This window comes from Dermacentor variabilis, chromosome 2 (genome assembly GCF_050947875.1).
Source record: "Dermacentor variabilis isolate Ectoservices chromosome 2, ASM5094787v1, whole genome shotgun sequence".
NCBI classification, from domain to species: Eukaryota; Metazoa; Arthropoda; class Arachnida; order Ixodida; family Ixodidae; genus Dermacentor; species Dermacentor variabilis.
In genome coordinates this window covers 92,509,912-92,526,002 of record NC_134569.1, presented here as the reverse complement: position 1 = coordinate 92,526,002, position 16,091 = coordinate 92,509,912, and the positions used below count along the sequence as shown (strand labels likewise).

Genomic DNA, 16,091 nt, shown 5'->3' with positions numbered 1-16,091 from the left:
TCCTAATATTCAAGGGCATCTTTTTTTTTTTCTTTAATCATACTTTCCAACCAAGTGACATTTTGTCAGAATCTCGACTACCTCAGCTTGAACCTGTTTCTCAACTCCACCTAGTTAGCATAGGAGAGCCCAACCGCTCGGAAGGGAGCTGCTTGCTCAGCATTGGGCTCAAGTAATATTCTTCAGTGATACCTGGCATGAGCTGTAGCTTTAGAAATAAATCTCCACACGTGCTGAGCATGTCTGGTTAAGTAGTATAAATGGAAGAGGCACTCTGCAGTGTTACTGAAGTTCAGCAATTAATCCAGTCAAAGGATGGTGCTAGCCTCCAATCTTCAGAGACAAAATGTAGTAATGTGGACTGGAGGAATGTGCAGTAGAACCTCGTTCATACATTTTGGAACGAAAAATGCAGAATAAATGTACATTTGAACCCACTTATAACAATATTCAGGTGCCACGAAAATTCCATTGTTATAACCGATAATTGTTATAACCGGGTTGCATGAAAAAATCTAAATATGGGGATAGCAGAGCTGTTATGAGAAAACTATAATAACAAGGAGGCCAGTGCCCCAACCCCACCACCCTCCTCCATCCGGCTGCTGATTGTGTTCGATCGTTTAACTGCTTCCTGGGTGCTCCGATTACGCGTGACAAGCTACGGCTGTCTGCGTTAAAGAATGCCACTGCTATAACAACTGCAAAGAGGTGTCATGGGTGGCAAGCGATATACAAGTACTGCCGAGGCATCGAGTTAGTGGCCCCAAAAAGGGCCTTTTAATTATTGTGCGAATGCTGCCACAGCAGCCTGTCAGCTTGAGAAATCCAAAAGAAACGCTGAGGTGAGATCACCACAAGCATCTCGACACGTACTTCTCACTAGCTTGCATGAGAAAACCCACGTCCCTCAGCCTTGCATGCTTTACACGAAGCTTGCCGACATCCTTCTCCAAGGCATCCAGATGCTCCACATAGTGCAGCGGAAGGTTCCTTGCGAAAACGAAGCCCCGGAGCAACTGAATCATCTACCAGGCCTCCTGTGAGGACAATGTTGAGGCAGCCTGCCATACCGCATCATCGCTGTCATCGCTATCTGATGAAAGCACGGTCACGACGATCGCCTCATTGGGTAGAAGCACTTAGTTTTCAAATCTACAGCCGTGCACTTTCTTTTCACCGGCGACATTTGCCAATGATCAGCACATTTGCCAATTGCATTTGCCAATTGCAATTGTAAATGATCAGCGGGCAGATCAGCCATATTCGGTTTCAGCGGCGAGAAACTGCGTGGCCAGGAACGATTTCGACACAGACAATGAAAACCCACACGAGCAATTAAGCTGTTTGCAGAACTGCGCTGAATGAGGAGCCAGCGAGCAACACGCGAGCAACCTATGAGCAGCGCAGTTGGCACGGTCCATTCATGTTTCGTAGGTTGGGGAGCATAGAGCTTTGGGCGCAGCCCATTTGTGTTTGGAAGGGTAGAAGGGCGACGGGAGAGAGGCGCGCGGAGATGGCTAGAAAATGAGCGCACGGCAGCTGTTGGAGCAGCGGCCCATCGTGCAGTGGCTTGAATTGCTCGTTTTATTTTTTATTTTCAAGAATTTTGCATTCCACTACCTTTCGGCTCGCACACCCAGCAGCCAAACTTCATCGTTATAACCGATAACATGGCATCGGGGCATTGTAGTAAGCGGGTTATTTCACCATGGAAAACATACAAAAGTTGGCGGTACAGCAGCTTCTCATTGTTATAACCGACATATTGTTAAAACCGGTATCGTTATAAGCGGGTTCGACTGTATTAACCGGGAATACGTACGACCTGAAGTCACAAAATAAAAATTTGGCAGACTCAACGGTAGTTGACATCTACATCATGTGAAGTGTTGCATGAATACGAGACGCGCATTGTTGTTTTTGCAGCTTCAGCAAGGTTACATTTGCTCTCGTCAAATTAGAACTGGCCTGTGCCAACAGCTTCTTTGGGCAGGGCAATAATCTATTCAGCAAGAATGATTCCTGCAACAAGACATGCTTCGTCGTTTTCTTATTGTGCAGTGTCTTAAGGCGGTGAGCGGTAACTGAAATGAAATCTAACTGGTGAGCGATACCGTAATGTGATGCCACCAGAGTGAAACATGATGCTCACTTAGCATCGCCTTTAAAGTTGTGCATCCCGTTGGACATATAGTGCACTAAAGGGCAATAATATATATAACAAAGTAATGTCAGTTCCCCCTTAAACTTTGTTATAATGAAGTTTTATTGTACTGCAAAAGGAACTCCACATTTTAAAGTGAAGTTTTCTTTGCTTGGTTGCACTCCTGGCTGTGAAGGCTGTACTGCATTGTCTGTACTGCTGTTAGAATTGCGACCCTGCGTCTATGCATGTATGGCAGATAACCAATAGTCTTGTTCTTACATTTTATTAAATTTCAGATAATTCAAACAAAAATCTGTGATCCTTGGCAATTTGTACAAACAAGTTTCCACTGTATTTTGTTCCCCTCACCCATAACATTTCAAAGAAGACAGATCAGCTTTGCAAAGTTGCAGCTTTATAGTAATATGGCAGTATCAAGGGGCTTACCTTCATAAACTGCTGGCAGCAGAGCAGTGATGCAGTCCTCTCGTGAAGTGCTGTGCCACTTTTACTCAATGACATGAGCTTCTGAATGGAACTGTGGCAGGCACGATTGTCCCCGGCAAGCAAGGACAGGCAGAAGAGAGCCTCCAAAGACTCACGAGACTGTGGCATGCCACCTAACCTGCGAACAAAAGTACCGCCTCATATTGTATTTGTCACAAATTACAACTGCGTATGTTATCCTCGTGGCACTTATTGCAGTAGCACACTACTTGTGCCCCGATTTTAATGCCATAGTTTAACATGCTAACGTACCTCTAAATTACTTGAGCACCCCACGCATTCTTTTTTACTGCCTATTAGTTGCTTGTGGTGACTGCAGATGGCTCATCAGTTGCAGCAATATGAAGCGCTGTGTAGTTGTTTGCATGTAATGATCATTACACTGGGTTTTGTATGTGTATGTTGCATAGGTTTTTTTATACATTTGTTGGTGAATGCTTCCTGTATAAAATGGGCTGAAGAGACTGTCAAGCTGATAAATAAGAGGAAGATTTAGCTTTGTAACTCCTACCTAAGAACATGAGGACAGAGAAAACATTTCTCTTGGCATCCACTGCATTGAATTTTATGAGCTTTGCTGTATTTGAAGAAAGATAAAGTGTAGTGACTTTAGGCAATAGATTTTTTATTTAGGCCATTGATTATTTTTTTTTTAAATTCAAAAATTCAAAAATTCAAAAAATGTCAAGTACAATAGACTTTCACTAATGCAACTCTGGTTACTTCGATTTTTCAGCTACTTCAATCCTGAATGAAGGTCCCAGCAGGCGCCCATGCATTTCTGTGGGACCAAAGTTTCGTTATTTCGATCCTAAAATTAGCCTTCACCATATAATTCAAACTTGTCCAGTCAGCAGCATGCACCTAACCATTATGGCGACCCTAATAGTGATCCCTTTAGTGGCAGTGTATGCCTCGGCAGAGCTTAGGAGACAATTAATGGATTGCAAACATGTAAAAATGTCCCACCGAAAACACATATTTTTGGCCTGGCCTAGGAGGATTTTCGCACAGTAACTGTAGCTTACAATGTCTGATTATGGTATTTACCCTATTCTAATATGCACATTTTAGTAAAATATATAGTTGGGCCGAAAATTGCCTGCACAATGCAATTAAATATGAAATCGAAACAGCCTCGGAACGTTCATATGCTTTACCGCATAACATGGTGCATTGCGGCGAAGCTGACTTTTAAAATCGTGAGGTGAAGCTGACTGGAACACCAGCTGCCATTGTGCAACACAAATTAGACCTCTTAGACCTCTAACAATTTTTCTTGCTAAAAAATTGGATGCATATTAAATTTCTACTTTGTTTAGGTGCTTTAAGGTCATTTCTACATTAGTTTTCTGCCTTTAACACATTGAAAGTGGCACCTACTTTTTGGCACCCGCATTTGATTAGGGCATGTTAGTATGGGGTAAATACTGCCAAATGAAACAGCAGTGTGCTTTGGTATTTCTCTGCATCTTGTTCAACTTGACCCACTGCACAATTCAATCACTTTCAAAGGTCCCATCAGGGTCGAATTAATGGAAGTTGACAGAATGAATTTTTCAGTTCTGTGACTGTAAAAATAATGACATCACAATTCTGTAAGCTGTTAAAGACATGTAAAGCAGGCAAAATTAGTGTATTGTACACCACTTTGAAATATATCACTGATTTGTGAGTATAACTTTTGTAGAACCCTCGCAAGCATTGTAATTATTTCACATAAGCTCTAAACTTATATGTCAATTTTGTCCACTCAAGGTAATCTAACAGGCGCAGTTTACAGAATTGTGATGATGAGGTGCGAAATTATGAGGTGCTAAATCAAGATTCTGTATGCTACAGCCACTACAATTGAATTGAACAACAACTGCAACAAATTTCATTCAAATCAGTCCAGCATGAAAGTGTTTCTGCACTTTAAATGTATTTTAATATGAAAACCAGAGTTGGTTATAGCTTCCTCATGAGACCACTTTTACTCAACTACGCCCTTATAACAAATGGGCGACTAAACTTCAGACATCCAACTTACGTGCACATGCAATCTGCACATTACACAAGCGAAACACTATGTGTGCAATCAAGTGGTACTGAATACTATGAAACCAATGGTAAATCAAACAAAAAAGTGTCAAGCATGCAACAAAGGTTTGTCCGCTTGCTTCTTCGTCTTGTTTGCCTTTGTTGTGCAATACTCCACCAACATGAAGAAGAGCTTATGCTACACATTGCTTTCGAGAAAAAAAGAAAGAAAAGCATACATTATATAAGAACCTGAGACCTGTTTTGGAGGAAATCCTTAGCAGCTGCTGCACCAGAAGCCTTCAATGTGACCATAGTCATGCCTAGCTCCACTCCTCCCTTGTTCTGGAGTTGACTTTTTGATAGAGCTTCCTCGTACACTGCATGCATAAAAACACACATCCGTGCTTAAAAAGCCTTCTGATGAAAACTCAGCCAATTTGTGCTATGCATACTTTTCCCTCATCCTGTTGGTTTCTGTTTACTAGATGTATTATATACAGAATCTCACAAAACCACTAACAGACTTTGTGTAAATCAATCCTGGCCCATACATCCCTTATCTAGCAATTGGCCAAGAGCAGACAATGGCCACAGAACATGAGATTAACACAAGATTAATCATTCTCTTTTTATTTATTTTTCTTGCAACACCAACTACATCATTAGCGTATGTTGCTCTAAGAAGGGAGCATTTTTAGAAGCTGGGGTAGTTTGGCAGTATTGTGTGCCCAATATGTACCACCTCCCCGATACTTTTCATCATTATAGCCAACTATTACAGCAAACAGCAGTTAAGACTTAGGAAGCAGGCCAATAATGTTTGTTTCATTTATTTATTTCTCAGGCTTTTGTGACGTTGCTGAAGCACTGAAAGGCGGATCAAGATGACAGTTTGCAGGAATATGAAGATTGTGACTATGAAATTGAAATTGCAAAGACCCAAGTTCATTGCTAAGGTCAAAAGAAATTATCAAAGCCTCACTAACTTCAATGATGCTCATTGGGATGTTTGGATGATTACTGTAACATAACCAAAAGTCAGTTTGGAATGAAACCTTGAAGGGACTGAGTGGGTACTTTGCAAACAATAATGGAGAAGTCATAAAGATGTGGGGGCGATCGGAGAGTCACAATAAATTGTTAAATGTGTGCTAAGTGGAGTACACTGCAGAGATCACAGAGAGACTAAATCAACAGCCAAATAAAAAATACAGTCAGATCGGGAATAGACTTTGCAAGGACATCGGGCACATGTCAAGGAATCTATGGAGAAATTTTCAATTGCACGAGACAAATTGGGAGAGATAATGCAAGTACCTAAGGAAGAAGACAGGACAGAGCATCACCCTACCTCGTTCCTTGCTCTGTCGTCATCTGCTTGCACAATACATACTTGTATTGTACCAACTAGTCCAAATAAACGTGTTAGGAGAGACAACAGCTTAAGAAAGTGCTGCACAGGCCACTAAGACACCCTATAAAACAGTGAAAATAATTTTTAAATTATTGCCGTAAACATGGGAACAACAATTTCAAGCTTAAACTTTGAAAAAATGTAGCTGGGTCCCTCCACAAGCTGATGTAGGCATAAAAATTGCTTATAAAATTGTAATTATTTAAATGCATGAATTGGAGTAAGGTGCACTCATATGTGGCAGCAGACAAGGAGAGATCACGTGACGCACGTGTAAGTGTCGTGACAACAAACTAACTTTGAAAATCATGGTGGTGTAATTCTCAGTGGTATAAATGTGTGGAAGCTTCACTAGTCTGTGACCAGCAATTTGCATGGGTCTGCTAAGAGAACTCATAACTGCTGTTCATGCGAACTGAATTAATTGATAAAGTAGTCAATGGATGCTGAGGTCCTTTCCTTATTCTGTGCCACTGTAGTAATGTTAGGGCTTAATATAAAATGCTCACATCACAACAAAATTTCAATAGATCTTATTAAACAAAAGTCTTACTGCACATTTCAGTTATGCAGTCACCATTAAACTTGTGCATTACAGACCCACATGCCAACATGCATAAAATAGAAACGTGACAAACACGAAAAATTAAATTCTTTGCACCTTTCAAGGCTTCAGAAGATTCGCCAAGCTTTCCATAACAGAAACCAAGGAGGCAAAGCACTTCCTGTGAGTGTGACCCTGTTTGAAGGCAGTGCTGAATGGCTTCCTCATAACAACCCAGAGAACTGCAGCAGGAAAGTAACACTACAATCAGTGGTAATCCACAAGTTGTGGCAATCATAAATTTTACTGCCTATAAATCTTTTTCCTTCACTTTACAGCATGTTATCTCCATCGTAGGCACCAGCACAAAGCCATAGGCTTTTAGGAAAAACAACTGGTTAGTATTCAATATAATATCACTCAAGTATCCCTTTCTCTTTTAGGCAGGAACGAAGCCTGTACGACGCCTATTGCAGATATCTAGAAGCAGCAAAAGCAGCAAGCATGCAGGCCTTCAATCTAAATTTAAGCTTTTGTGAGTTATACATGTATGATCGGCCAGCACTGCTAAAAACACATGCACAAGGTGAATTAAAAGCATGCACACAATAAGGACAGAATAACATTTCATTTGCATTACAGTCGAACCTCAATATAACAAATGGATACAGTCAAACCTGGTTATAATGAAATGGGTTATAAAGAAATAATGTATATAATAGGGGAAGTTAAATCCCCTTGAAATCCACATTTAGACTGACATTGCAGTATGTGCAATAATGAGTATAACAAAGTAATAGATATAACGAAGTAATTTCACCTCCCTCTTCAACTTTGTTATATAATGAGGTTTTACTATAACTGAATCATTGGATATAATAGAGTAAATCTAAAATTTTTCTCATGATATTAGCATGTAACGACTATAGTACATATATAATTCCATTGGATTTTGTGTCGGATGTGACTTCATAACGAGGTTCAACTGTATTACACACAGTCAATTCAATTATCCACCTTCCAGTGACCCTTTTGTCTTAGCACTTGGTTTTGTTAGTTCACACATAAAGTATGCACATCCATTTCATAAGTCTTGTCCATGTGTTCATAGTATTGCTTTCAGTGAAGACAACTGTACAGTAAAAAAAATTAAATTATGGGGTTTTACATGCCAAAACCACTTTCTGATTATGAGGCACGCTGTAGTGGAGGACTCCGGAAATTTTGACCACCTGGGGTTCTTTAACGTGCACGTAAATCTAAGCACACGGGTGTTTTCGCATTTTGCCTCCATCGAAATGAGGCCGCCACGGCCGGGATTCGATCCCGCGACCTTGTGCTCAGCAGCCCAACACCATAGCCACTGAGCAACCACGGCGGGTCACCTGTACAGTAGTCTTCAGAATTTGCCTATATGAATGCCTGAATTCAAACTAGACTTTTTCCATATCAATAGACAACCTACTGCAATTCTCACAGACAATCTTTTTTTTTTTCTGGAATGTATGGACAAATGTCATTTTTTGAGATCATTAAAAAGCACAATATTGTTGCTCACCATAACACACGTGCCAGGTTCACACGAATGCAATTTACATTCTCATCGGCTTGGCCAGGTAGCATCAGTGCCCTAAAGCAATGGCAGAGAAAGTAAGGTAGTGCACATCTAGTAGGTAATAGCATATGGTTGGCATTTGTATGTTAAAAACACTTGAAATCATTCTCAAATCAATTACACTTTCAGCTATAGTATCTTGTGTAAGCACGAAGTGGATAAACCAGCAGGAGCAAATGCGTGAATGGGGTTTAGCATTACAAAGCTGGAAGATGAATGAAATGCCACATTGATGAGCCATGGGTTATTTATCACTAGGAGTGTTTTGCTCCTTAACTGGCAACTCTACAATGCAACAAAAATGGCCATGAAACAAGAATCTCAAAATACTAAGAGCAGTACCTCTATGTTTATGCAGTTCCTCTTAGACATGTTCTTTACATGTGCACTGGTTTATGCATAGGTTAATGTGGACCAAAATCACAGTATACAGGCATTTTCATTCTCTAATTACCCTCCCACCAATCTCTTATCAAGCCTAGGCCCAGAACTGAACCTGAAACTCCATGCTGAGGGCTGTACTAGCATGAAGGATCACATGAAAGTGATCTTAGAGAAGAGAGTCATTGTCATTAAACGTCGGCCCATCAATGCACTTATTCTCTTAACAATAGGTGTCACATACCAAGCGATACAAGTGATGTCGATGCACATCATTCGAAATCAATAAAGACTGGCAAAAAAAAAAAATGGCTTGTACTAACAGCTTTTCTCACAAAAGGGCACTTGTGAAGTAAGCAAAGAGCATTTTTAAGCAAACCTCAAGCACCGATTAAAAATTAAAAACATTAGATAACTGTTACTTCTTCTTATTGCATGCCTGAATAAAAAATTCACTGCAGGTTCCAGACGTATGTGGCAGCATATGTCATGGCAGAGCTTAGGGAACAGTGAATGCGTCGAACACAATAACGGTACCTCACAACGCCTGATTACGGTATTTACCTGATAATAATGCGCATCTTTTGTTTTCGAAGAAAACTGCGCCGAGAATTGCCTGCACAGTGCAACAGGATACGAAACCAGAATCGTCTTCGTGGCGTTTGCACGCTTTACTGCATAACATAACTGTATTGCGGCAAAGCTAACTAAAAAAACCATGCGGGGAAGCTGACTTTAAGAAACCGGGCGCCATTCTAAAAAATCGGGTGCGCATTAGATTTATACTTTGCTTAGGAGATGTAATCTAATTTCGACGTTAGTTTTCTATATTAGATACACCGAAAGTGTGCGCGCGTTTGAGTTGGGTGCGTGTTAGACACAGGCAAATAGTACCAAATGAATCAGCAGTGTGTTTTGGCATTTTTCTACATCTTGCTTAATTCGACCAGCAAGATTATTCGATCAATTTCACCGGCCCCACCAGCGTAGAATTAACGGAAGAGGACCGTATCAAAAGCAAAACCTTTCAATGCTCTCATTCAACATCAAACGCTTCCGAGAGGTCAATGCAACTGTAACTGTGCAAATCCAAAACCCAGCAGCAGAACATATGCATATTAATCTGACCCATCCCTCACAGCCTTTGTGGGAAATTCCTTGCTCAAAAGTAAAGCTCACTCTAGGCACAAGGAATTGAAACAGACCTCGGAACACATTAGCAGAGAGAAAGATTATGGTGACTAAGCTTCTTTCACATAAAAAACAAAGTAATAATAATAATAATAATAATAATACCTTTTGTAAGCATCCCTGGCACTTCTCAGCAGTCCTTGGCGTTCTAGTAGTATACCCAACATGTTGAGCGCTGCGGGATCCAAAGCTCCTTCCAGAGCTATAACAAATGCGCAAGTAAACATGCATCAACAGTGGTTGGCAAAGGGTCATGCAGACTTTATTTGCTCAATGTCCACAAAGTATGTAAACAAGTAATGATGTCTACCATGTCCATTTTATGATATTTAAGAAACAGACACTGCATGAATGCTTACAAAAGTGCACAGCTGAATTGGACTAGTAGCCTGATTCAAGAAAATAAAATGATTAGTATCTGCACAAATTAAAATAAGCAAATTCATGACATAATGCAATTCACCAATCAAATTTTAAAAATTTGAACATAGAAGTAACTTGAATGCAACAAATGGCTATTATATTTAGCGTGATCTCTGAGAATGTCACAGCATGTCAAGTGGCTTGTCTTGGAAGCCCTGAGGCTGTGTTATGTTTTCTTTTTTTCTGTAAAATAATTCTAAAGGACACCGATTCCATAGCTCATTTGTCCTTTGTTTTCTTCCGTAGCCATTTCACTATACTATTTGCTAAATATTCAGAGGATTTTGCTTTCACATTAAAGCTGCTTTTACCAAGCGAGTCGCAATCTTCGTGTGCATGTGTGGAAATGTCCAAACTGTAATATGTATGGGGGGGGGGCAGTGAACAGGTAGGCGTGAACCGAGTGAACTGCAGTTGGCAAGCCGACTATATTACTAAGCTTCAACGTGCTGATCCCGTACAATAACACTTCCACATAACACGATCCACAGACTGGATCACACGGTTGCATATTTGCGGCAGTGCAGTGCTCACGTATGTAATTTACTGCTTCGTATCAAAACTTTCAAATGTTCACAGATCATCAAAATTGCAGGAGACTCTTTACTGGCCAGTCGGAGGCACCCCACTTCCGTTTCTTTCACATAGATCAGATTGTGATTTTTTTCCTGCCAATATCTGCATGTATGATCATAATGAACATCAGATATAACAAACATACTTTCATGTCAGATGCAACTTTGTTATAACAAGGTTTGACTGTAGAAGTATCCCAAACTTATTTTTAAAATTCCAGTTGCTCATAGAAATCTTTAACAAAGAAACTTTCACTCACCGACAGTGCGTGAAAGAGCATCAGAAGCAACAACTAACGTATCCCTGCCATGCTTCTGAGCAACAGTCAGCCCAGACTCCTTGCACAGCCAGCTGGCATAGGCGCGAGCTGCATCACTCTGAAAGAAAATTAGAAATCAAAGCACTTATTCACCGTGTTAGCTAAATTGTAGTAAAAACGCTGAACTGTACTGCTGGTTCTCAAAACCATAAACTGTGTCCACATCTTGTTTGCGCCAAACTGTTCAAGTCAGCACAGATATCAAAAGTATGCTTTAAAAGTCTGTGCATTGATTCACTGGCTGACAAATTGATGGGGCTTTACATCTTATGAGGTATGAGGGACACCTTAATACAATGCTCCAGCAAAATTTTGACACCATATCTTTTTTTAATGTGCACCTAAATCTAAGCACACGAGCATTTCTTGCATTCTGCAAGAAACCAGAATGAAACCATCGTGACTGAGAAAGAGACTTACAACCTTCACTGAGAGACCAACATAGCAGTGGTCATGCAAAGGTCCAGCCACATTAGCAATGAAACTGTCTGTTCCCAAGATATAATGTACAAACAAGGGTAAATATGTCTTGCTACCACCTTCCTATGTGCTGTCCTGTAATTTGAAGATGATCATCAGAAACATTATCCCTTGCTTACTTCTTCTGTATAACAAACAATTTCCCATTTTGTAACATTGCCACAACATTTATCCCCGAGTTAAAGGGAAAGTGTGAATCAACCTGAAAGCAACATGAAGCTACAGAGAAAATTCATATGCGAGTTCACCAAAAAGAAAGAAGCTTCAGGCGTAAACTTCATTATGGCCCAGAAATTGAATCCATTACCACTCCATTTCTGAAGGTGTCACTCTACCAACTCAGGTAACCAGTATGCTGGCAGATGGTGTGCCAAGGGTTAATTAACTGACAACTCAAATGAGCAAGAACATTGAATTAGCAAACAAGCTCTGCAGGGAGCTGCAGAGCGTAAGAATTTTCTTGAAAGAAAGAAGATTTTCCCTTATCCTGAAACTCCTTCCACCTAAAAGATTCCTGTTGAAGTCATTCACTTATTTATCTCAGATATATGTATGGCACAATGCGAGATGTCTGTTAAAGGTACACAACCTGTGATGTCCATGAGTAAACATGTCGCTGCAATACACTCGCTGCTTTCATACTCACGTGATTTCCGAGTCCCATGCAGTGTCTGAACAGGTCGACAGTGTCATGATGCTGCACTTTTTCAGCAATGAATGCCTGCCCCACCCATGGCCGCATCGCTGTTGGTTCTATAGATTGGGCTTTTGCAAAAGCTTGGTATGCCAACTGCACATAAGGATGGCAATAATGAAAACATGATTGAGTAATTAGAATGCAAGTTACTTACAGACTGGAACATGCACATTAAGTTATTCCATGCAGTTACTTTCTTTTCAACATACCTGCACGTTGCCAGCTAGGAGGTACAAGGCACCAAGGTTTGTCCATGCGTACAAGTTCTGAAACATAAAATATGGCATTCTGCTGTGTATTCTGGGCATTATCCAATTACAGCAAGTGGAAGAGGTCAGAATCAAGAAAGCTTAATTAGACTGGGTCGCTTAAGCCAAAATGCGCAATGACACACAATAATGTGGCTTTGCACAAATGTTTTGCCACACCTATTCTTTTGTACTGGTTGTCATATCACCACAAAACTACTGCAATTTCAAAGAAATTAGTCTGCACCATGTGTGTAGTAGTCCACACAGGAAAAATTTGGCTAAAAATAATTATTTGATGCACACTCGTAATTTATCATGCAGGCTCCACAGTTCCAAGTTTGCAATTGGTGTGTGAAAATATTATGCACATGTGCTAATTACTACTCTTATGCATCCTCACTAACACATCAAAATAGATTGGAAGAGTAAAAACAAACCATGTTATTCAATAAAAGCGTGTGTTACTACACCAAATAACTGCTTTTGCTGTCACATTATAACCCTGGCCTTAGCGAAGCCAGTGACCATAAGTTTAATAAATTACGCGGCTTAACATTGTGAAACTGCAATAGTGCATTATGATGGACACTGTAGTGGAGAGCTCTGGATTAATTTTGACCACTTGGGGCTCTTTAGCATGCACTTAAATCTAAAGTACCGAAGTGTTTTTGCATTTAGCCTCCATCAAAACATGACTGTACCAATTAGGAATCGAACCCATGGCCTCGTGCTAAGCAGTAGAATGCCACAGCCACTGAGCCATCATGGCGGGTGACAATAGGCTGAACAGGAATCGCTTCCTAAAATAGTGACAGGCACATTTCTGCATAATCACTATGCTGATTCATCCCCTTTTCTTGAATGTTTTAATATGTGTGTAGCGCACACAGTGTCCACACGACTTCAGAAAACATTGTAATAGTGAGAACCTGTGGGGGTACACTCTGCATGTGGCTAGGGCTGAAGGCATGCTGCGGATCTAGCCACACATAGTCGTTCCATGGTACTCCCCCACCTGTAGCATGGATAATCAGCTAAGCTGGGTTTGGACGAATAAGGTAACCAGCGGTGTCAGCTCTAACAATATGTAATGCTGCGAGCAATAAGAAACACTTGCAGAGGGAAGGTGCACTTTGTAAAAAGGTAATAGAGTAAATAGGCTTTCCTCATTGTGCGTGATAGTCAGGTCACTCACTGGTAGTGGCAGGTATCAGTAAGGTCATTGGTCAAGTTCAAAGACCAGGCGCCAGAGAGAGGGAGTTCTTTTATATGGTTTTAACTTCGCGAGGGGAACGTCCTCCTCGGGCATCAGATACCTTTGCCTTTCCCACAAGTTTGGGGGAAGGGCAAGCGCATCACGAGAGCGAGAGAGAACCGAGAGAGGGCATAGTGCGCCTTTCCCGTGGCTGCCCACCAGCTCTCAACGTGTCTGTAACGTGCAATCATGTCTACAGGAGTACATGGGAGGAAATGGTCACGCGTGCTTCCCACAAATCACAATGGGCATCCCATCCCAAACAAAAATCCTCTTACTTCTCGACTGTAGTTTGCATGCCATAGAAATTAAACATTTCATCATCTAAATCACCACAGAATGTGGTCTAGAAGATATGGTACATGTGCTAAAGTGGCAGTACCAAAACAATATATATGTGTACCTAAATTTTGTAACAGCCTATCTCAATAACAGAAATCTGTAAAAGTAACCACAGTTATTCTAACTTTCATAGGATGCACAAACTGATTGAACTGAATAGAAAAGAACGAAGAAAAGTATGAATTATCAGCTGGTGACCAATTCAAAGAGGTATACTAGGATATATTATGATGATCAAAAGATACTCAGCACATGAATGCAACATGTATACTTACATTACCCTCTAACTCGAGGGATTTTATGAGGCAGTGCTGAGCCAGACCATAATTTTCTGTGCCTGAAAATGAAAACATGACTTTTTACATGATAGCCTCAGACACATAATGCACATGTTCTTTCCAAAGCAAGGCTGCTCTTTACAAGTTGTACTGCTAAGCACAATATTAGCTTCCCTGACATTAAAGATCAGTGGCCTCAGGCTCTTCTATATGTCTTTAATGACTCTATACATAGCAGCACAGAAGCTGTACCACTTAGAAACACATTATTTTTTAGACTGGAACATCACTGTATGTCTCTAAGGAGAACAACCAACTTGTAATGACTCGGGGAATAAATGTTCTTCCATAAGAAACCCTCGAAGCCCTCTGCCGTTCTTTAAGTTTCTGGATTACAGGAAAAGCAAAGGCAAACCATGCAGTTCTTGAACTCACACATTAACAAAACAGGCACTCTGCAAGCTTTGACTGGATTAAGAATAAATCATGTTATCCTCAATAAATCTTCAACCAATATTCTACATAGAAATGCCATATTGTGTAATAGAACTCCTTTTTATCAATTTCATTTAAATTCACAAACAACCTAAGTCAAGTTCTTTTTCTGGAGAATGAATTTTGTTTCTATCTTGGTAATGACAAAGCAGAAATGTCCATGGGATTTACACACTCGCAACACTGTTCAAATCTTCAAGACAGGCATAACAAAAATAGCAACACTACAACGGCAGGAACTAGTAAGGTGGTTTCACCAGACCTGAGGAGACAGCCAGTACCCCGAGGCTGTTCCAGTAGGAAAAGCAGTCAGGACTCAAGGTTACAGCATTGCGTACGCTGGCTAAAGCCTTGGTAAAACTGCCCTTTTGAAGACGTGCTTCCACCCACAGAGCCAGACCCAAGTCATGCCACAAAGACGCCAGCCGTGGCTTCATTCCCAGGGCTGTCATGTAGCACCTATGCGAGACAGAGAGAACAATTTAGAGCAAAGCCGAGAGACTGGCTTGAATCAATGCATTCTAGGTAGCTACTCGGCAATGAGGTAAGGGGACAGGGAATAAATGGTAGAGAATGATGACAGTATTGTGATAAAGGCCAGCGTATATTAAACTGCACAGTGGACAGATGAAGATGCAGGTGACCTACATCTAGGTTAATACACTGTGGTCTCTCTAAACAGCCCCAAGGAGTACTGATCATCACAGGTTCAAGTTTAGCGAGCCCCGAGGCAGTGTGAGCCATCTCATCACCTAAATTGGTACACTGCAGTGAGCACACGTTTGACCTCCAAATAGCACTGCGTGAAACATAGTGGCACCCAAGCTAACAAAGGCATGATTTTTCTAGACTTGACTTCCACCAGCCTCTGATGCTGTACAAACACCCAGTCCTGGGAAGGGCCTCTGCACCAAGGACTAGCATATCGCTGCAAAAGGAAAGCTTCCCAAAACACGTCACACAGGTAGGAATGCTCCCCACAGCTATGCTCCATAATCTTGCGATGGCCAAAGGGCTGGATCACAAGAGTGTAGCCAGTGCAAATGTCACGAGTGTTCACCTTTGATAAGTGCAGCCCGGTGTAGGAGGAACACACACAAGTTCGAAGCATCGCTTTCAGCTTAGTATTTGGAAAGAAGCAAAGCAAGG

General features: G+C 41.0%; 1 protein-coding gene across 4 annotated transcripts in view; it reads right to left on the bottom strand.

The window, feature by feature from the left end:
- The window catches only part of LOC142572316 (tetratricopeptide repeat protein 37), a 69,951-nt gene that overhangs the window by 15,144 nt on the left and 38,716 nt on the right, over positions 1-16,091 (bottom strand). For all 4 annotated transcript variants that reach the window (XM_075681322.1, XM_075681323.1, XM_075681325.1 and 1 more), the window contains exons 23-32: positions 15,205-15,401; positions 14,445-14,506; positions 12,531-12,587; positions 12,271-12,414; positions 11,085-11,202; positions 9,932-10,028; positions 8,198-8,269; positions 6,757-6,881; positions 4,938-5,058; positions 2,597-2,774 (exon numbers count right to left, since the gene is read on the bottom strand). In XM_075681322.1, the coding sequence (XP_075537437.1) occupies positions 2,597-2,774; positions 4,938-5,058; positions 6,757-6,881; positions 8,198-8,269; positions 9,932-10,028; positions 11,085-11,202; positions 12,271-12,414; positions 12,531-12,587; positions 14,445-14,506; positions 15,205-15,401 (1,171 nt within the window). The remainder of the gene's footprint in view (positions 1-2,596; positions 2,775-4,937; positions 5,059-6,756; positions 6,882-8,197; positions 8,270-9,931; positions 10,029-11,084; positions 11,203-12,270; positions 12,415-12,530; positions 12,588-14,444; positions 14,507-15,204; positions 15,402-16,091) is intronic.